This window comes from Arvicola amphibius, chromosome 12 (assembly GCF_903992535.2).
Source record: "Arvicola amphibius chromosome 12, mArvAmp1.2, whole genome shotgun sequence".
NCBI classification, from domain to species: domain Eukaryota; kingdom Metazoa; phylum Chordata; class Mammalia; order Rodentia; family Cricetidae; genus Arvicola; species Arvicola amphibius.
This window is the reverse complement of record NC_052058.2, coordinates 60,720,040-60,735,959: the sequence shown is the minus strand read 5'-3', so window position 1 is coordinate 60,735,959 and position 15,920 is coordinate 60,720,040. Positions and strand designations below refer to the sequence as shown.

At 35.1% G+C, this 15,920-nt stretch overlaps 1 protein-coding gene across 3 annotated transcripts in view; it reads right to left on the bottom strand.

Annotated features, from left to right (window-relative positions):
- The window catches only part of Rabgap1l (RAB GTPase activating protein 1 like), a 639,610-nt gene that overhangs the window by 558,355 nt on the left and 65,335 nt on the right, over positions 1–15,920 (bottom strand). For 2 of the 3 annotated variants that reach the window (XM_038349603.1, XM_038349604.1), the window contains exons 1-2: positions 10,719–10,738; positions 8,646–8,756 (exon numbers count right to left, since the gene is read on the bottom strand). Coding sequence is in view for 1 of the 3 variants with exons in the window: in XM_038349609.1 (XP_038205537.1) it covers position 6,520; positions 8,646–8,756; positions 10,719–10,876 (270 nt within the window). In the remaining 2 variants the exon portion in view is untranslated. Of the gene's footprint in view, positions 1–6,519; positions 6,521–8,645; positions 8,757–10,718; positions 10,877–15,920 lie in introns of those variants that run through there. The other variant, XM_038349609.1, reaches the window with a different exon arrangement.

Sequence of the window (15,920 nt, the reverse complement as noted above, 5' to 3'; positions counted from 1 at the left end):
TCATTTAAAGTACTATAGCCATACAATATTCTAGTCTACTGAAGGAAACCACAAGGACTTTGACACAAGTTTCCATGTTATCTGGAAAGCAAGAGAAAAGGCAGGAGATTAGAATAACAAAGAGAAGGGAAAGAGGAGCTGTCTAAATTTCTGGCTTAACCAGAGGGGGTATGAGATTTGACCACGTTATGTTAAGTCTGGTTAAAAAAACAAAGCTGATGATTCTTCTACAAAATGTTTGTATAGGAAAGAGGAGGACTGAGGTTCCATGTCAGACTTATTTTTAAAAATATTTAATGTATAATTAAAATTGCAAGTTAATAATTAATCATTATGCCAGAGCCCTCCAGGTTGCAGGGCTATATATGATTGGCTTTCTATAAAATGACAAGCCTAGAGCTCTTAGATATTCACAGTTTCATAGAAAAGTCCAAACCTGTTTCTTAAAAGAAAAGTGCTGCTAAGATGAAAGCAAAACGAATGCAGAACTCTGGTCTACAAAGAGCAATACTTCTAAGGATGTTATTTCAGAAAAATATGGCTCTAACTTTATATTTGATATAGGGAATGGTTGCCATGAGACCTAGAACAGCAGCACTAAAGAACTGGAATGGGCTGTTTATGATGATAGAAATGCAAAGTTTTATTTGTTACAACATACTGTATATGTGATTCAACTCTTTTTTAATATATACTCCATATGGTGATTAAAAACTTAAGCTTATAAAGGTCTATTCATATTAACAAAAGCTGACTTAGAGATTTACACCTAAGTACTTATGTCGTTGTCAAATGTTCAACCCATGCTTCTAAAGAATTTAGATAAATTAAAATGTATGTTTGATAAATGAGATATTTAATAAATAAGATATATATTATACAATGGGGTTTCTGGTCACCTGAGAGGGTCCCTTTCCCAAGGTTGGGCATTTAGGCAGGTGCCCCCATGGCTTGTCAAGGGCGGTGCTAGCCTACAGGCTCCCTCATTCCCTATTCACGTGCCACACCCCAATTCATAAGCCCCCTTCTCCTGTCCCCATTTGGCCCTGGGGGATCTTTCCCCTGTCACTATTACTATTCCTTGCCTTCTCGTAAGACAGCCTTAGGTTGGAGCAAACTTGTTACATGTTCGCCCACAAAATGGCTATTTTGCTTTCTTTACTGAGCCCATTATCTATGTTAAAAAGTTTTATTTTTGATACTAGAAGAGCTTCAATTCAAAGTTATTAATTTTAAGGCTAAACCTGACAGGAATGGAATGTAAGTCCTAGTCTAATGAAAGCTACTATTTATTGTAGGCTGGTAAGGAACACAAGTTAATGGTGAGTCATCTTATAGATGATCAAGTTCTTTAACTGTTTGTCAGAGTCCACAGATGTGGAGTCATTCCACCTTGAACAAAGGTCATAGAGTTCAGACCTATTCTTGTTCCTTCAAGGTTATTGACAGAAAGTTTGACCCAGGATGTGGCTACTAACAGGACATTTTGACCTAAGGTGTGTTTACTTGATGCTTTGTGTATCTGAGAAGATAATCACTTTGTTCCTTACATTTTGGTAGAGAGGTCTTTCCCCTCCTCTTTGGATTGGGGTATATAAAGCCTATGAAAAATAAACATGGGTGGATTCAGTATTTACTGTGTTGCCCCCCAACTCTATCCTATGTTTCTGTCTTTTCTTTTGTATCTGTTTTTTTATGCCTAACATTTATAATCCACATGCCCTTATTGTGAAACGTACAAACCCATCAAGGTTGGACCCCGACAACTGTAGTCATGCTAAGAACTAATATAATTAATTACAGGGATAAGCCTTACTTAGTCCCCTGTATAGGTTTTCAAAGTTAAAAGAAGTAACTAGAAACAAAGTTTATCTATTCAGATGTAAATAACAGACAGTCCTCAAATGCTTCGGAGATCTGCATAATATGGCATTTATTTTATGTTTAATAAAGAACTTATTATAACAGCTGGGGACTCCCAGATCCTAGCAAAGACTCCTAAGGTCTCCAAAGAAAACAAATGGAACGACGCAACAACTCCACCAGGATTGTTGATAACACTGACAACTGGGTGAGATGCACAAATGCAACAGCATCTACCAGGACCCAGCCCAGACTGTGGAAAAGCAGGACACTGGAGAATTGATTGACCCTCTTTGCCTAGACAAAGTATAGTTGGTCTTACCCGTGTTCCTCCTCCACAGGAAAAACTCTCACATTATAGGCCTGGCAGCTAAAGACTGATGCTCCTGTCCTAAGGACTCCAATGCCTCCAGTGCTGTAGAGGACATGGGAGCCTGGGATTGCTGTCTGGACTAATATAGACTAGTCTGTCACTTTGAATAGATTCAGAAGCTGTTTGGTCCACACTCCCGTATATGTTGATCTTTTCAGATCTCTGAGGGCACTGACTGACTGTAGCTTTGAGAAACAAGCCCCCAGTTCCTTTTGAGAGACTGCAGCTGCCTTGTCAGTTCTCTTTTTGAGTAAAGATCAGGCCACAGGCCTCACTTCCTTAAAGATACTACTAGGTCTCAAAACAGCTTACTTTGCTACTAAATTCCAGAAGAGATAAAAATAAAAGGATTTCAGCTATAACTTCCCACTAAAGGGACATGATTTTAAATTACTGTTCTCAATAGTAGCTGTTTATGTCTCTGATAAATAATTAGATGTATGTGTATATGTATATGTATTATATACATATACATATATATTAGATGGATATCACACACATATAAATAACACAGGTTTTGAGGATCTAAGAAACTATTCTAAGATATGAAAGTTTAAGTAAGCCATGGAAGTTTCCGTAAGTGATGTATGGGTCTGAGAAAAAATTTAAAATGTAAAGTTTATGTAAGGTCAGAGGATATGAGAATCTGTGACTGAGATATATATATATAAGGGTCTGAGGATATGAAAGCTTAAGTTATGAAAGCTTAAATAAATTCTGAGGGTCTCAGAAAATTATTTAAGATACAAATACAAGTTACACTGGGTGGTGGTGGCACACCCCTTTAATCCCAGCACTCGGAAGGCAAAGGCAGGCAAATCTGTGAGTTCAAGGCCAGCCTAGTCTACAAGAGCTAGTTCCAAGATAGGCACCAAAGCTACAGAGAAACCCTGTCTCATGTGTGTGGGGGGTGGGGTGGGGGAGTGGAGAGAAGTAGACAGCACTGAAGAACAACACCTGAGGGTAATCTCTGGACTTCACATTCACACATGTACACCTATACAAAGATGAACACAAGCACACATAGAAATACACACACAATAAGATGCAGTCATTTGCATTAATTTGGCAAGGAGACAAGCCAGACACAGAAAAAACAAAATATTACACATCCTTTCATATATTAAAAAAAAATAGCCTACAGCCATCTGAAACCGTAGACATTAGAAATGGGAAGAGTAAGAGGGGAGACTAACGAGAAAACATTTAAAAGATCCTTTTAAAAGACAAATCCAGGTGGCGGTGGTGCACATCTTTAATCCCAACACTCAGGAGGCAGAGACAGGCAGGTATCTATGAGTTCAAGGCCAGCCTGATCTACAGAGCAAGTTCCAGGATAGGATCAGGATCGAAAGCTACACAGAGAAACCCTGTCTCAAAAAAAAACAAAGATAGACAGAGAGACATACATAAAAAGATAAAAATGCTGAAGAGAAGGGGGTAAGGTGAGGTGCTAGGTAGAACAAAGGTGGATGGACATTGTGATACAAATTTATACATGTACAGAAATATCCCAGTATGCCCCCGTTATATGTACTTTGTCAAAATGGTAAGTTATATGTTAATTTCTAAAAGTATCTCATATAAGCTACAGTACTGAAAACAGCCTGGTATTGGCATAAGAACAGACAGGAGGACCAATGGAACCGAATAGAAGACACAGATATCAATCCACACATCTTCGAACACCTGATTTTTGACAAAGAAACAAAAAATATCAAATGGAGAAAAGAAAGCATATTTAACAAGTGGTGCTTGCATAAGTTGATATCAACATGTAGAAGAATGAAAATAGACCCATATCTATCACCATGCACAAAACTCAAGTCCAAATGAGTCAAAGACCTCAACACAAAGCCAGCCACACTGAATCTTATAGAAGAGAAAGTGGGAAATACACTTGAACGCATTGGCACTGGAGACCACTTCCTAAATATAACCCCAGTAGCACAGACACTGAGAGAAACAATTATTAAATGGGACCTCCTGAAACTGAAAAGCTTTTGTAAGGCAAAGGGAACAGTCAATAAGACAAAACGGCAGCCTACAGAATGGGAAAAGATCTTCACTAACCCCACATCAGACAGAGATCTGATCTCCAAAATATACAAAAAACTCAAGAAATTGGTCACCAAAAGAACACATAATCCAATTTTTTAAAATAATGGAGTATAGACCTAACCAGAGAACTCTCAACAGAGGAATCTAAAATGGCTTAAAGACACTTAAGGAAATGTTCAACATCCTTAGTCATCAGAGAAATGTAAATCAAAACAACTCTGAGATTCCATCTTACACCTGTAAGAATGGCCAACATCAAAAACACTGATGACAACTTATGCTGGAGAGGCTGTGGGGTAAAGGGAACACTTCTGCACTGCTTGGTGAGAATGTAAGCTGGTACAGCCCCTTTGGATGTCAGTGTGGCGATTTCTCAGAAAATTAGGAAACAACCTTCCTCAAGACCCAGTAATACTACTTTTGGGTATATATCCAAAGGATGCTCAATCATGCCACAAAGACATGTGCTCAACTATGTTCATAGCAGCTTTGTTTGTCATAGCCAGAACCTGGAAACAACCTAAATGCCCCTCGACCAATGAATGGATAAGGAAAATGTGGTACATTTACACAGTGGAAAAAATGATGACATCTTGAATTTTGCAGGAAAATGGACAGAGCTAGAAAACATTATTTTGAGTGAGGTAACCCAGACACAGAAAGAAAATTATCACATGTACTCACTGACAGGCGGTTTTTAAACATAAAGCAAAGAAAACCCATCTACAAACCACAATCCCAGAGAACTTAGACAACAATGAGGACACTAAGAGAGACTTATATAGATCTAATCTACATAGAAAGTAGAAAGTAGAAAAAGACAAAATTTCCTGAGTAAATTGGGAGCATGGGGACCTTGGGGGAGGGCTGAAGGGGGATGGAAGAGTCAGGGAAGGGAGCAGCGAAAAATGTAGAGCTCAATAAAAATCAATTTTAAAAAAGTAACTCAAATAAATACTTATTTTCTGGCAATGTCAGATCATAGTGCAAACTGAATTGTGTGCTTGCCGCAAAGCTAATCATTGTACTCAGGCTGCTGAAGCATTAATTCATTCTAGCTAGCACACCAAACAAGAAGATAACACTGGGAACAGAATGGTACAGTAACATCCTGAATTAAAATCTCTTCCCAAATACCCTTCCACATAGCCTAAAATTACCATCATTAAAATGGTTAATTTAGTTAGCCGGGCGATGGAAAAGTAGAAACATGAATTATAGTAGAAGACAGACTCAACTCAAAATTATCTGTCTTATCACAGTTAAGGCACTAAACCTCCATGCCTCACTTTCCTCAACTGTGAAACAACATAGTAATATCTACACTCATAGGTAACAGTGCCTAGAACAGTGCTCAGAGCAGAAAGTGTTAAATGAGGGTAACTAACTCTAAAACTGTGTTTCAAGCACTGTGCTAGGAGTTAAGATAAGCATAGTACTTACTAATAAGGGTTGAGAAAGACAACTGCAGTATATCAATATCAACATATGAAATATCACTATATGAGGTGCCCAAGAGTGCAAAGAGAGAAAGTGACTTCTTTCCTAACAAAAACTGAAGTCTATCAAACAAACAAAAAAACTAGAGCACCTAGGGTTTAGTGTATTATTCTTTCTACTTTGAGGTGTGATTGAAATTTTATATTTTTATTTTGATTTTTATATATTTGATTTTTAAATAGATTTTATTTTCTCCATGACAAGACACTCTCAGAATATGTAACCTAAAGTATATTCTTTCATACCAACTGTCTTTCTACTACAAAAATTACTTTGTTAGTGTAAGAATTCTCTTGATGAGATTGCCACCTACTGGATAATTAAATTCTACCATTTACACTTTGGGCATAATAAAAGGCAAGGTTTGTTTCTCTTTGAAACATATTAAACTAAATATTTACAAAATCTCCCATATCACAGATAATTAATTCTGTCAAAGAAAGCATTGTTTTGGCAAACCTAAAGCAATACCAAGCCAATTCCTATTTAGAGATCAGCTAACAAAAAGAATGAAAAAGGAACCAAAGAATTTAGCATGAATTTATTAACCACTGCTAAATGTAACATATAATTGAAAGAATGAGATTATCAAGATAGCTATCTCGCCTGCTAGAAAAATCAACTCAACATGGATCAAAGACCTTGCAATTTTGAGCTATTAGAAAAAAAATGCAGAAAACACTTTCAGATGTAAGGATAGACAATGACTTTCTCCCTGGAACTCTAATACACCAGAATATAATAGCAAGAACCAACAAATGATACTGCACACATTAAAAAGCTTCTACAAAAGTGACAAGCATTGGCATGAAGAGACACCCATAGAATGGGACAAAGTTTTACCAGTTATCCTCTGTTAAGTGATTAATTTTCAAAATACATAAAAACCAACTTTAAAAAAAATCAGAACAAAAAATCCAATCAATGAATGAGCAAATGAATTGAATAGTCCTCAAAGGAAGTACAAATGACCAATAAATCCATGAAGAAATGATCATCATTCTTTAGGTATCAAGTAAATACAAATAAAAAATACACTGAGATTCCATCTCACTCCAGCTACAATGAATGGCTAGCATCAAAAAGACAACAAACAAATGCTGGTGAGGATGAGAGAGGGCTGAGGAGTAAATTAATCATTCACATTTGGGGATGCAAATTAGTGTAGCCATTATGGAAATAACTATGGCAATGCCTCATAAAACTAGAAACAGAACTACCATCTGCTTCTATTGCACCATTCTAGTATAGAATTGGAAAGAAATGAAGCACTCAAAGTCAGCACACAATAAAGATACCTGCATACCCATGCTTACTGCAGCACTACTCCTAATAACATCATAGAAAAAGCCTAAGTGCCTGTAATGGATGAATAGATAAAGAAAATGTACATAATAGAGTCTTATTCAACCATAAAATATATATGTCATCTACAGGAAACTGTAATCTACAGTGGGAGTGGCGGGAAAGATATAATGGGAACCATTTGGAAGAATGGGAGAAAAACAAGATGAGAGGGCCACAGAGAAAGGAGATGGAGAGTTAATGAATATGCTATAAATGTATAAATGAATAAAACGTTTATATATAATACACACCAATGAAAGCTATCTAGAAGTTGAGGAAATACTACTATAGTAGAATAAAATAATATAATCATTCTGTGACAAAATTTGTACAGTCTCAAATATTTACAATTTTTCTCTTTCAAAGTAAGAGGAAATAGAGAGCTATCGCGATAACTCAATGGTTAAGAGAATTAACTGCTCTTTCAGAGTAACTGCCACTACTGCCTAACTTGGTTTGGTTTTTGAGTGTATGCAACAATTGATAATTCCATTAATAATATAAGAATATCTTTTTCTCATATCCCCATCTTTACTTCATATTGTAATTGAATATCATATGGTTCCTTTAATTTGAATCTTCATTTGCAAATTGACTTTAGAACTGAATAACTTTCCAGCGATTTTTCTATTCATATTCTTGTCCATTTTTCTCCTTTGTTTTCTGTCAACCACTAAAAATATATTACATTATAAATAATAACAGCCATCTAAAATCAAATTCTGTGAGAAATTATGCTGTTAGTGACTTTATATAAAATTTTTTGGCCCTCTAAAACATTTACTTACTTAAAAGCATTCCTATGAATAAATACACTCACATTTTCCTGGTGTAGGAGGTCCTTCTGTCTATGTGTTTCTTTCACTGGTTAATAAAGGAACTGCTCTGGACCTATAGCAGAGCTGTGGGAGAACAGAGCTAGGTGGGGAAAACTAAATGGAATGCTGGGATGAAGAATGCAGAGTCAGAGAGATGCCATGAATCCGCTGCAGGAGACATGATGAAACTTTGCTGGTAGGCCACAACCTCATGGTGATACACAGATTAATGGAGATGGGTTAAATTAAGATGTAGGATTTAGCCAATAAGAAGCTAGAGCTAATGGGCCAACCAGTGTTTTAATTAATATAGTTTCTGTGTGATTATTTCAGTTCTGGGTGGCCGGGACAAACAAGTGCCCCCTCATCCAACATTTTCCCATTAGTTACTGGAATTGCAGAAGCTTTAAAAGATACAAAATAAAAATAACTAATTTTCCTCCATGTAAATAAGTGTTAATAAAAAGTAGAATATAAACAAAAAGGATTTAAAGAGTGAAAGGGGCTCTGTAGGGGCAGTACAGGGTAAGAGAGATGGAGAAGTGGGAGGGGCAGGGCAGACAGAAGCAAGATACACTGAAAACCACAGTGAGCTGTACAGCTGAGATTCAATACAAGGCATCTGATACATGTTAACAATTGCAATCCCAGTCTGAGCTATGACTTAAGAACAAGCTTCTTACCTCTCAATAGCTAATTCTTTGTTAGAAAGTTGCTGAACTGTAATCACAACCTTCTTCTCTACTCCTTGCTTTATTTTGAAATAAAATTTATCTCTATCCTTAGGCACAGGACTGAAATATTCAAAAAGAACAAAAATTAGCAATATAATAGTAGAATAAAATAACACAGTCTAAAATGAAAACAAAACAACAAAGTATTAAGCCAAGAACATTATATTATTTCTTGTTGGTTTGTTTGTTTCTCCAGACAGGGTTTCTCTGTGCAGCCCTGGCTGTCTTGGAACTCAGTGTATAAACCAGGCTGGTCTGGAACTCAGAGATCTGCCTATCTCTGCCTCACAAATGCTGGGATTACAGGTGTATGCCCCCATCACCAGGCAAGAATACTATATTCTAAGTCATGCTGAATCTCACATGACTACAAGTAGAGAACAGTAAATTTGGCAACCAGCAAAATAAAACTCATAGAAATTTTGAACATAAATAAAAAGATCCTAATTTTATCTCTCAAACAACATAAATGCAGTATTTAAAACTATGAAAACATATAATTTCACATTAAGCTTTTAAATTATAACAAATTATCAAATACTGCTTATTTAATTTTTAAAGACTATCATATTCTGGTTCAGCTGCTGGGTGGTCATGAGCGCCTGTACCATAATTAAACCAAGAGAAAAAACAGTAAGGAACACTTTACTCTTTTAAATATCAAGAATTTAAAACTACTTTAACATATCCAAGTAAATATAAATAAAAGATGGACAAAAAAGATACAAATACACAGAAAGTTAATCAAAGTCTAAAAAAGGATAAAGTAAATATTTTCATAATTAACAAATAAAACTTAAAATACAGGTTGCCCTGTCAGAAAAGAAAAATGCTTTCAGAAACTTATTTAATCTGGCATTCACTTTTTTATTGGTAAAAATACACATAAGTATCTGGCAATTATTGTTACAACCAAAGGCTGACTGTGGTAGTGCACATTTTAATTCCAGCACTTGGAAGGCAGGGCCAGGCCAGCCTCCAAGAGTTTGAGTTCAAAGCCAGCCAAGAGCTATGCAGTGAGACCCTGAATCAAAAGAAAAAAAATAAAATAATTACGACATTGTTAAGGTATATAAGTGATTGTTAAATAGGCTATTTCCTATTAATTGCTCATTTTTTAACTGGAAAAAAAACATTTTAATATATAACAGAAAAAAGTTAAATGATCATCAAACCGTATAATATGCTAACAGCAACCACTAAAAATATTTTTGGTGAAAAATATTTCTATAAGGGGATAGAGGTCTGGATAAGCAATTAAGAGCACTTGTTGCTCTTGCAGAGGACCCAGGTTCAGTTCTGACCTGGCAGCTCACAACCATCTGTAACGTCAGTCCCACTGAATCCAATGCCCTCTTTTGATCTCTGTGATCACCAGACACGTACATTTTACAAACATACTCACAGGCAGAGTAATCATACATATAAAATAAATACATCTTTTTAAAGCTTTGATTTTAAAAACTAATTTTAAAAAATTTGAAGGAGGAAAAAATGTATATAAATAGCTGTAAAATTTTACCTAAAAATACAATAAAGGAGAAAAATTAACTAGCTGGGAGTAGGGAGTGACACATTTATAATCCTAGCACTCAGGGATTAGACACAGGAAAATCAGGAGTTCAAGACGAGCTTCAGCTATATAGAGGTCAAGCCCAGCCCATGCTGCAATGATACCTCATCTCAAAAAAAAGGTTCAAAATAAATTAAATAAGTAAATGGAGAATAAATTAGCACTTTTAACAAAAAGTGATTCTCCATGGCTGATAAAATTACAGACTATGCCCTGTTTTTATGATTTTAATGTTCTATAATATCATATTCTTTTAATCATTAAAAAAACCTGTGTGACTATGAGAGAAGTGTGAGAAGAGTGAACTATAACCATCCACCAGTAAAGTATTTCTGGGCCTGTCTAAAGCCTCACACAAACACAATCTGGCCTCTAGAAGGTATGCTAGTGAATACTGTATTACAGACACGATGCTTTCTTTTCAGAGTATTCTTTTCAGATATTCTCACCTAAAGTTTCCTTTTCCATCATCTTCTTTTACCTCCAAGGAGACACTAAAGGTAAATACATCACTGTCCGGAGTCACGATGATTGAATCTTTAACATCAGACACTTGTCTGGAAGAACGTTTGAATGCAGTACAGAAACTATATAAAATTCTGCTTACCTAAAAAAGTAAAAATAGAAATGTAATTAGACCAAAGCACTAAATGAACTATGATAGTCTTCTCTCCCATTCTGAAATATATATATTCTGAAATATAACTTTCCATACTCACAATTTTCTTTAGTACAGAAAGTAAATACAGTATAAAAATCTCTCAACTATTTGGATTATATATATATATATTATATTATATATATTATATTATATAATAACATTTTTATTAAGTATGCATTAAAAAGTGATAGGTACATAACCATACGTAGTAAATGCAGACCATCCTAATTCTAAATTATTATACATGAATACCATCATTAGCATGAAATCCAAAAAAATATTGCTAAAGTATTCCTCAAAAAGCACACTAATTCCATAGAAGGTTTAAGTATATGAAGTCAACAGTAATGCATCATTTCACAAACTAAGTTAAAGTATGATGGATATTTTTACACCTACACAGTTAAGATTCACAGTAAACACTGTCAATATAAACCCTAGAGACCTGAAGGGAACTAGTATTAAAGAGCTAAAGCTAGGAACTGGAATGTGAGAATGAACACCAGCAGCAGGTTCAGGTCCACTCAGGAATGACAGCGAGTCAGCACTGTTAACTGAGATTCAGAACCTCTCTTACTAACAAAATGCACAAAACATATAACCAAAAAAAAAAACTTTGTGAATCAGAGAGCATTTAATTATTAGGAAATATTTTCTTTGAAAGGTTTTCCCAGATGATGTTATCTAATGAACACAATGCAACATTCCAAGAAACTGCTTAACTGTACAACACATTTGTCACGGGGAGAGCAGGGGTCTTTTGGGTGGCAGATACATGAAAGATTGTTCTATTGTAGAAAATAGATATTATTTGCTATCATCAGTCAGTACAAATCTCTTATATATAAAGCTTCAGATACAGTGAGTTTATTGACCAACTCAGTTCAGACATACCACTCCACTTGATAATTTGACTAATCTAACAAAACAAGCCAATGGGTATTTGCAATGCTTTCTGTAAACCAGAAGAGTGACTAGGTAAAGTCTAGAGTTCTGATGACTTTTAAAGGGAGCTGCATTGTTTTCATCAATTCTCTATTATCAAAGACTTGTTCTCACAGAGTAGTAAAGAAGAGACTCAGGATCAATGAATTAATGCCTATGTGTGAACCAAGAATACATAAATATGCCCAAGTGTACTCATATTGAACAAGACTAGCCTCACTAAGAAAGAACTGTTTAACTTAATAGCCGTCTGTCAAATATTCTTTTTTTGTTGTTTGGGTATTTTTTTAAGTTTTTTTTTTCCTTTTCTTTTTCTGTCAAATATTCTTGCTTTGTTTCTTTAAACTCTAATGTTTAAAAAGTTAATAAAAATGAATTTTTTTCTTTTGTTTTTGTTTTTTGAGACAGGGTTTCTCTATAGCTTTGTAGCCTTTCCTGGAACTAGCTCTTGTAGCCCAGGCTAGCCTCAAACTCACAGAGCTCCACCTGTCTCTGCCTCCTGAGTGCTGGGATTAAAGGCATGCACCACTACCACACAGTAAAAATGAACTTTTAAAACAAAAATCCAGGATGGTTCAGTGGATAAGAGCACTTGTTTCTTTTGCAGAGGACTCAGGTTTGGTTCTCAACACCCACGTGTCCTCACATCTGTCTATAATCCTAGTTCCAGGAAATCCACAACCTCTTCTGAAATCTGCAGACTCCTGCATAATATGGTGCACAGATGCACAGGAAATCGGATAAATATAAATATTTCTGAGACAGGATTTCTCTGTGTAGCCCTGGCTGGCTGTCCTGGAAATTGCTCTGTAGACCAGGCTGGCCTCAATCTCACAGAGCTCTGCCTGCCTCTGCCTCCCGGGAACAGGGATTAAAGGTGTGTGCTACCACTGCCCAGTTTAAATAAGTATTTTTTTAAAGTCAGGTACAATTGGCTCACAGCTCTACTCCAAGCATTAGAAGGGCTGAAACAGAACTGTCAATAGTTGAATACTAGGCTTGGCTATAGAAACCTGTGTCAAAAAAAGATAAACTGAACTAAGTTAAGTTCACAAAAGAAACTATATTCATTTGTAAATGTCTCTAGGCTATAAAATATTGCAATGAAAGCAAAAATGAAGGTGGAATCTACATCTTTTAATGAATATTCACAAACAAGGTTTTAGTTAAAGTCCTCAGTTTCTCTGTGGAACTCCCTCAGCTTCAACAAGCTAAATACTGAGCTACAGCAATGAAGCTACACCCTTTCAGCATACAGCAGTTTATGGTAACATGATTTGAAAAGCTTTCAGTATTTCATTTGGTGTTTTGTAGTATAAAAATGATTTCCAGGATAAACAGTGAAAAAGTTTGAAGCTATTCTGTTAGCATGAGGGCACTCTAGTGACTGTGAAATTATATTTGTATTTTCATATTTATTTATTACTCAGAATTTTCCCACAGTGGGAAGGAACTATAAATACAACACTTTCCAAAAGCTATTCTCATCCCTGGGTTTACAAGAAGTGTCAGAACTAACATCTCAAACTATGCACTAGAAACACCAAAGACTTCCAATTTCGCAGTCCATCAACACATAGTTTGAACAATAAAAATAGGTTGAGATGAGAGGAGTCAAACAAGGATCCTATTTTCAATACCTCTTCTTAGGAAACACAAGTAAGATTTTACTGAATATTAACAAATTTCTCAATTTGAAAGTCAAATTATCAATGAACATATTAATCTTGGAAACCGTTTTTAAAATTTTCTTAAAGCAAAAATAACTCCTTTAAATAGAAGAAATTGTTGAGCTGCAATTGTAGCTCAGTGATGCCCTGAGCATAAGCAATGTGCTACAACTGACCTCAGCACTTCAAAATGCCATTTGTTACTTCAAATAAAATATGCTACTTCATTTTTCTGTTTTGCTTAATTCACATATTCTGGAAGTTAACTTCTTCCTCAATATATTGTACATATATATGTTTATGTGTGTGTGTATATCCTACATTTTAAAACAAGCTGTCCTCAAACTTTTACAGTCACATTTTGACTACCCTAAACTATTTTTTGTTTACCCTAAACTACTTTTCAAATATCAAATCAATTCTTAAATCATCTACTTAATATTTTAACACTAACAGTGCTGTAGAAATATCACTGCAAACATATATAGTTAATATTAACAGTAGGTCCATATTATTATAGCACAATATTCATAACTATACAGTATTTTAGCTAACCCCTATGATCTGGTATAAACAAGTAAGTAATAAAAGTAGTAAAGAATTGGTATTAATAAGAAGTAGAGACAAGTCTTTTTCAATGAAAACAATAACTTATTAAACAAATTTTTGAGCATTTTCTGTACACAAAGTAACACTCTAGGTGCTATGAATATACACTGAAGAATATAAAACATATTCAAATGAATACAAATAAGATGTGTTTATATTGACCAAGAAAGAATCATTAGGTCAGTCAAAATCAGAAACGTTAGCTTAAGTTTCAAATTTCACTATAATGTAGCCCATTAATTTAAATGCCTTGTCTCACAAATTGGTATTTCCACCAAAAGGGTTAAAATTATATATGAATTCTAGAGTAAGAGAATAGAACAAAAGTGACACAAAGATTAATAAAGTTCAGAAACAGTGATTACCAACATCAGTTCTTAGAGCACTGTATACTATATAAAGTAAGTTGAAAACACATACCATAGCAAACACTTCAATACATGGCACATTATTAAAGCATATACACACAAAAACAATCTAAAATTGACACTTTTGCGTGCAAGGCAAAGGTTTATTGACAAATAGTACAGTAGGATTGTTTCCACAGAAAGTATCTGCAGAAAACATTAGACATAAAATTAGGTATCTGTTGCTACTAGAGGTGGGGATGTGGTACATAAACATCTGATACTATGGATAACCTACAGTCTTAACTATGATAGAGCTTGGGTAACTTTATCTTCTTTATTTCAATATTTTCCAACTAGTAAATATTATACAGCTAAAGTTCAAATGATGCTATTAAGTGACAGAGGTACATACTTAAATATATTTTCTTTTTCAAATATAAAATTTTCCATTAATATTCATGAAACGATCTATTCCTTAAAATACTATCAAGAAATGTTCGTTCAAATCTGGCAGTGGTGGCACATGCCTTTTACTCCAGCACTCAAGAAACAGAGGCAAGCAGATCTCTGAGAGTTTGAGGCCAGCCTGGTCTACAGAGGTAGTCCAGAACAGCCAAGGATACACAAAGAAACCCTGTCTCCAAAAAAAAAAAAGTGTTGGGTGGTGGTGACACATGTCTTTAATCCCAAGACTTGGAGGATCTCTAGGAGTTCAGGGCAATTTTGCCTACAGAGTTGAGTTCCAGGACAATCAAAGCTACACAGGAAAACCCTGTCTCAAAAAAAAAAAAGAAAAGAAAAAGAAAGAAATGAACATAAAAAAATGAGACAAGCAAGTGATCAGGTATATTAGCACATAGTTTTAATCCCAGTACTTGGGAAGTAGAGGCAGGAAGATTTCTATGGGCTACATAGTGAGTTCCAGATCAGCAAGAGCTATCTACTGAGACCCTATCTAAAACAACAACAAAAAAAAACCTTTTACCAATTTTTATTTAACAACTTGTAATTTTACAACTTGCTCAAATGCATTATCATTGAAAATGGCCAAAATGAAGAATTTTAGAAAAAAAAATACTATATAGCTGGGCATGGATACTTATAAATCCTATAACTAGGAAAATTGAGACCACAGGTATATTACATCCTCATATACATATATACACATACAAATGAATACTTACAAGGACATATCCCATAATCACACACAAATGGGAAGGGGTGTATCTCAGCATTACCAATGCCCTTTTAAAGCTCTCTACCATATCCACAAAAATACAAGAAGCATGGCATCTCCTTATCTTTCTTTCACTACTTCTGACATTTTGATTTGTCTGTAATACCTCAGCAGAAACCTTGCATTATTCTCCCTGCACAAAGATCACAGACATTAAGATACATCTGGTTGGACTGTCC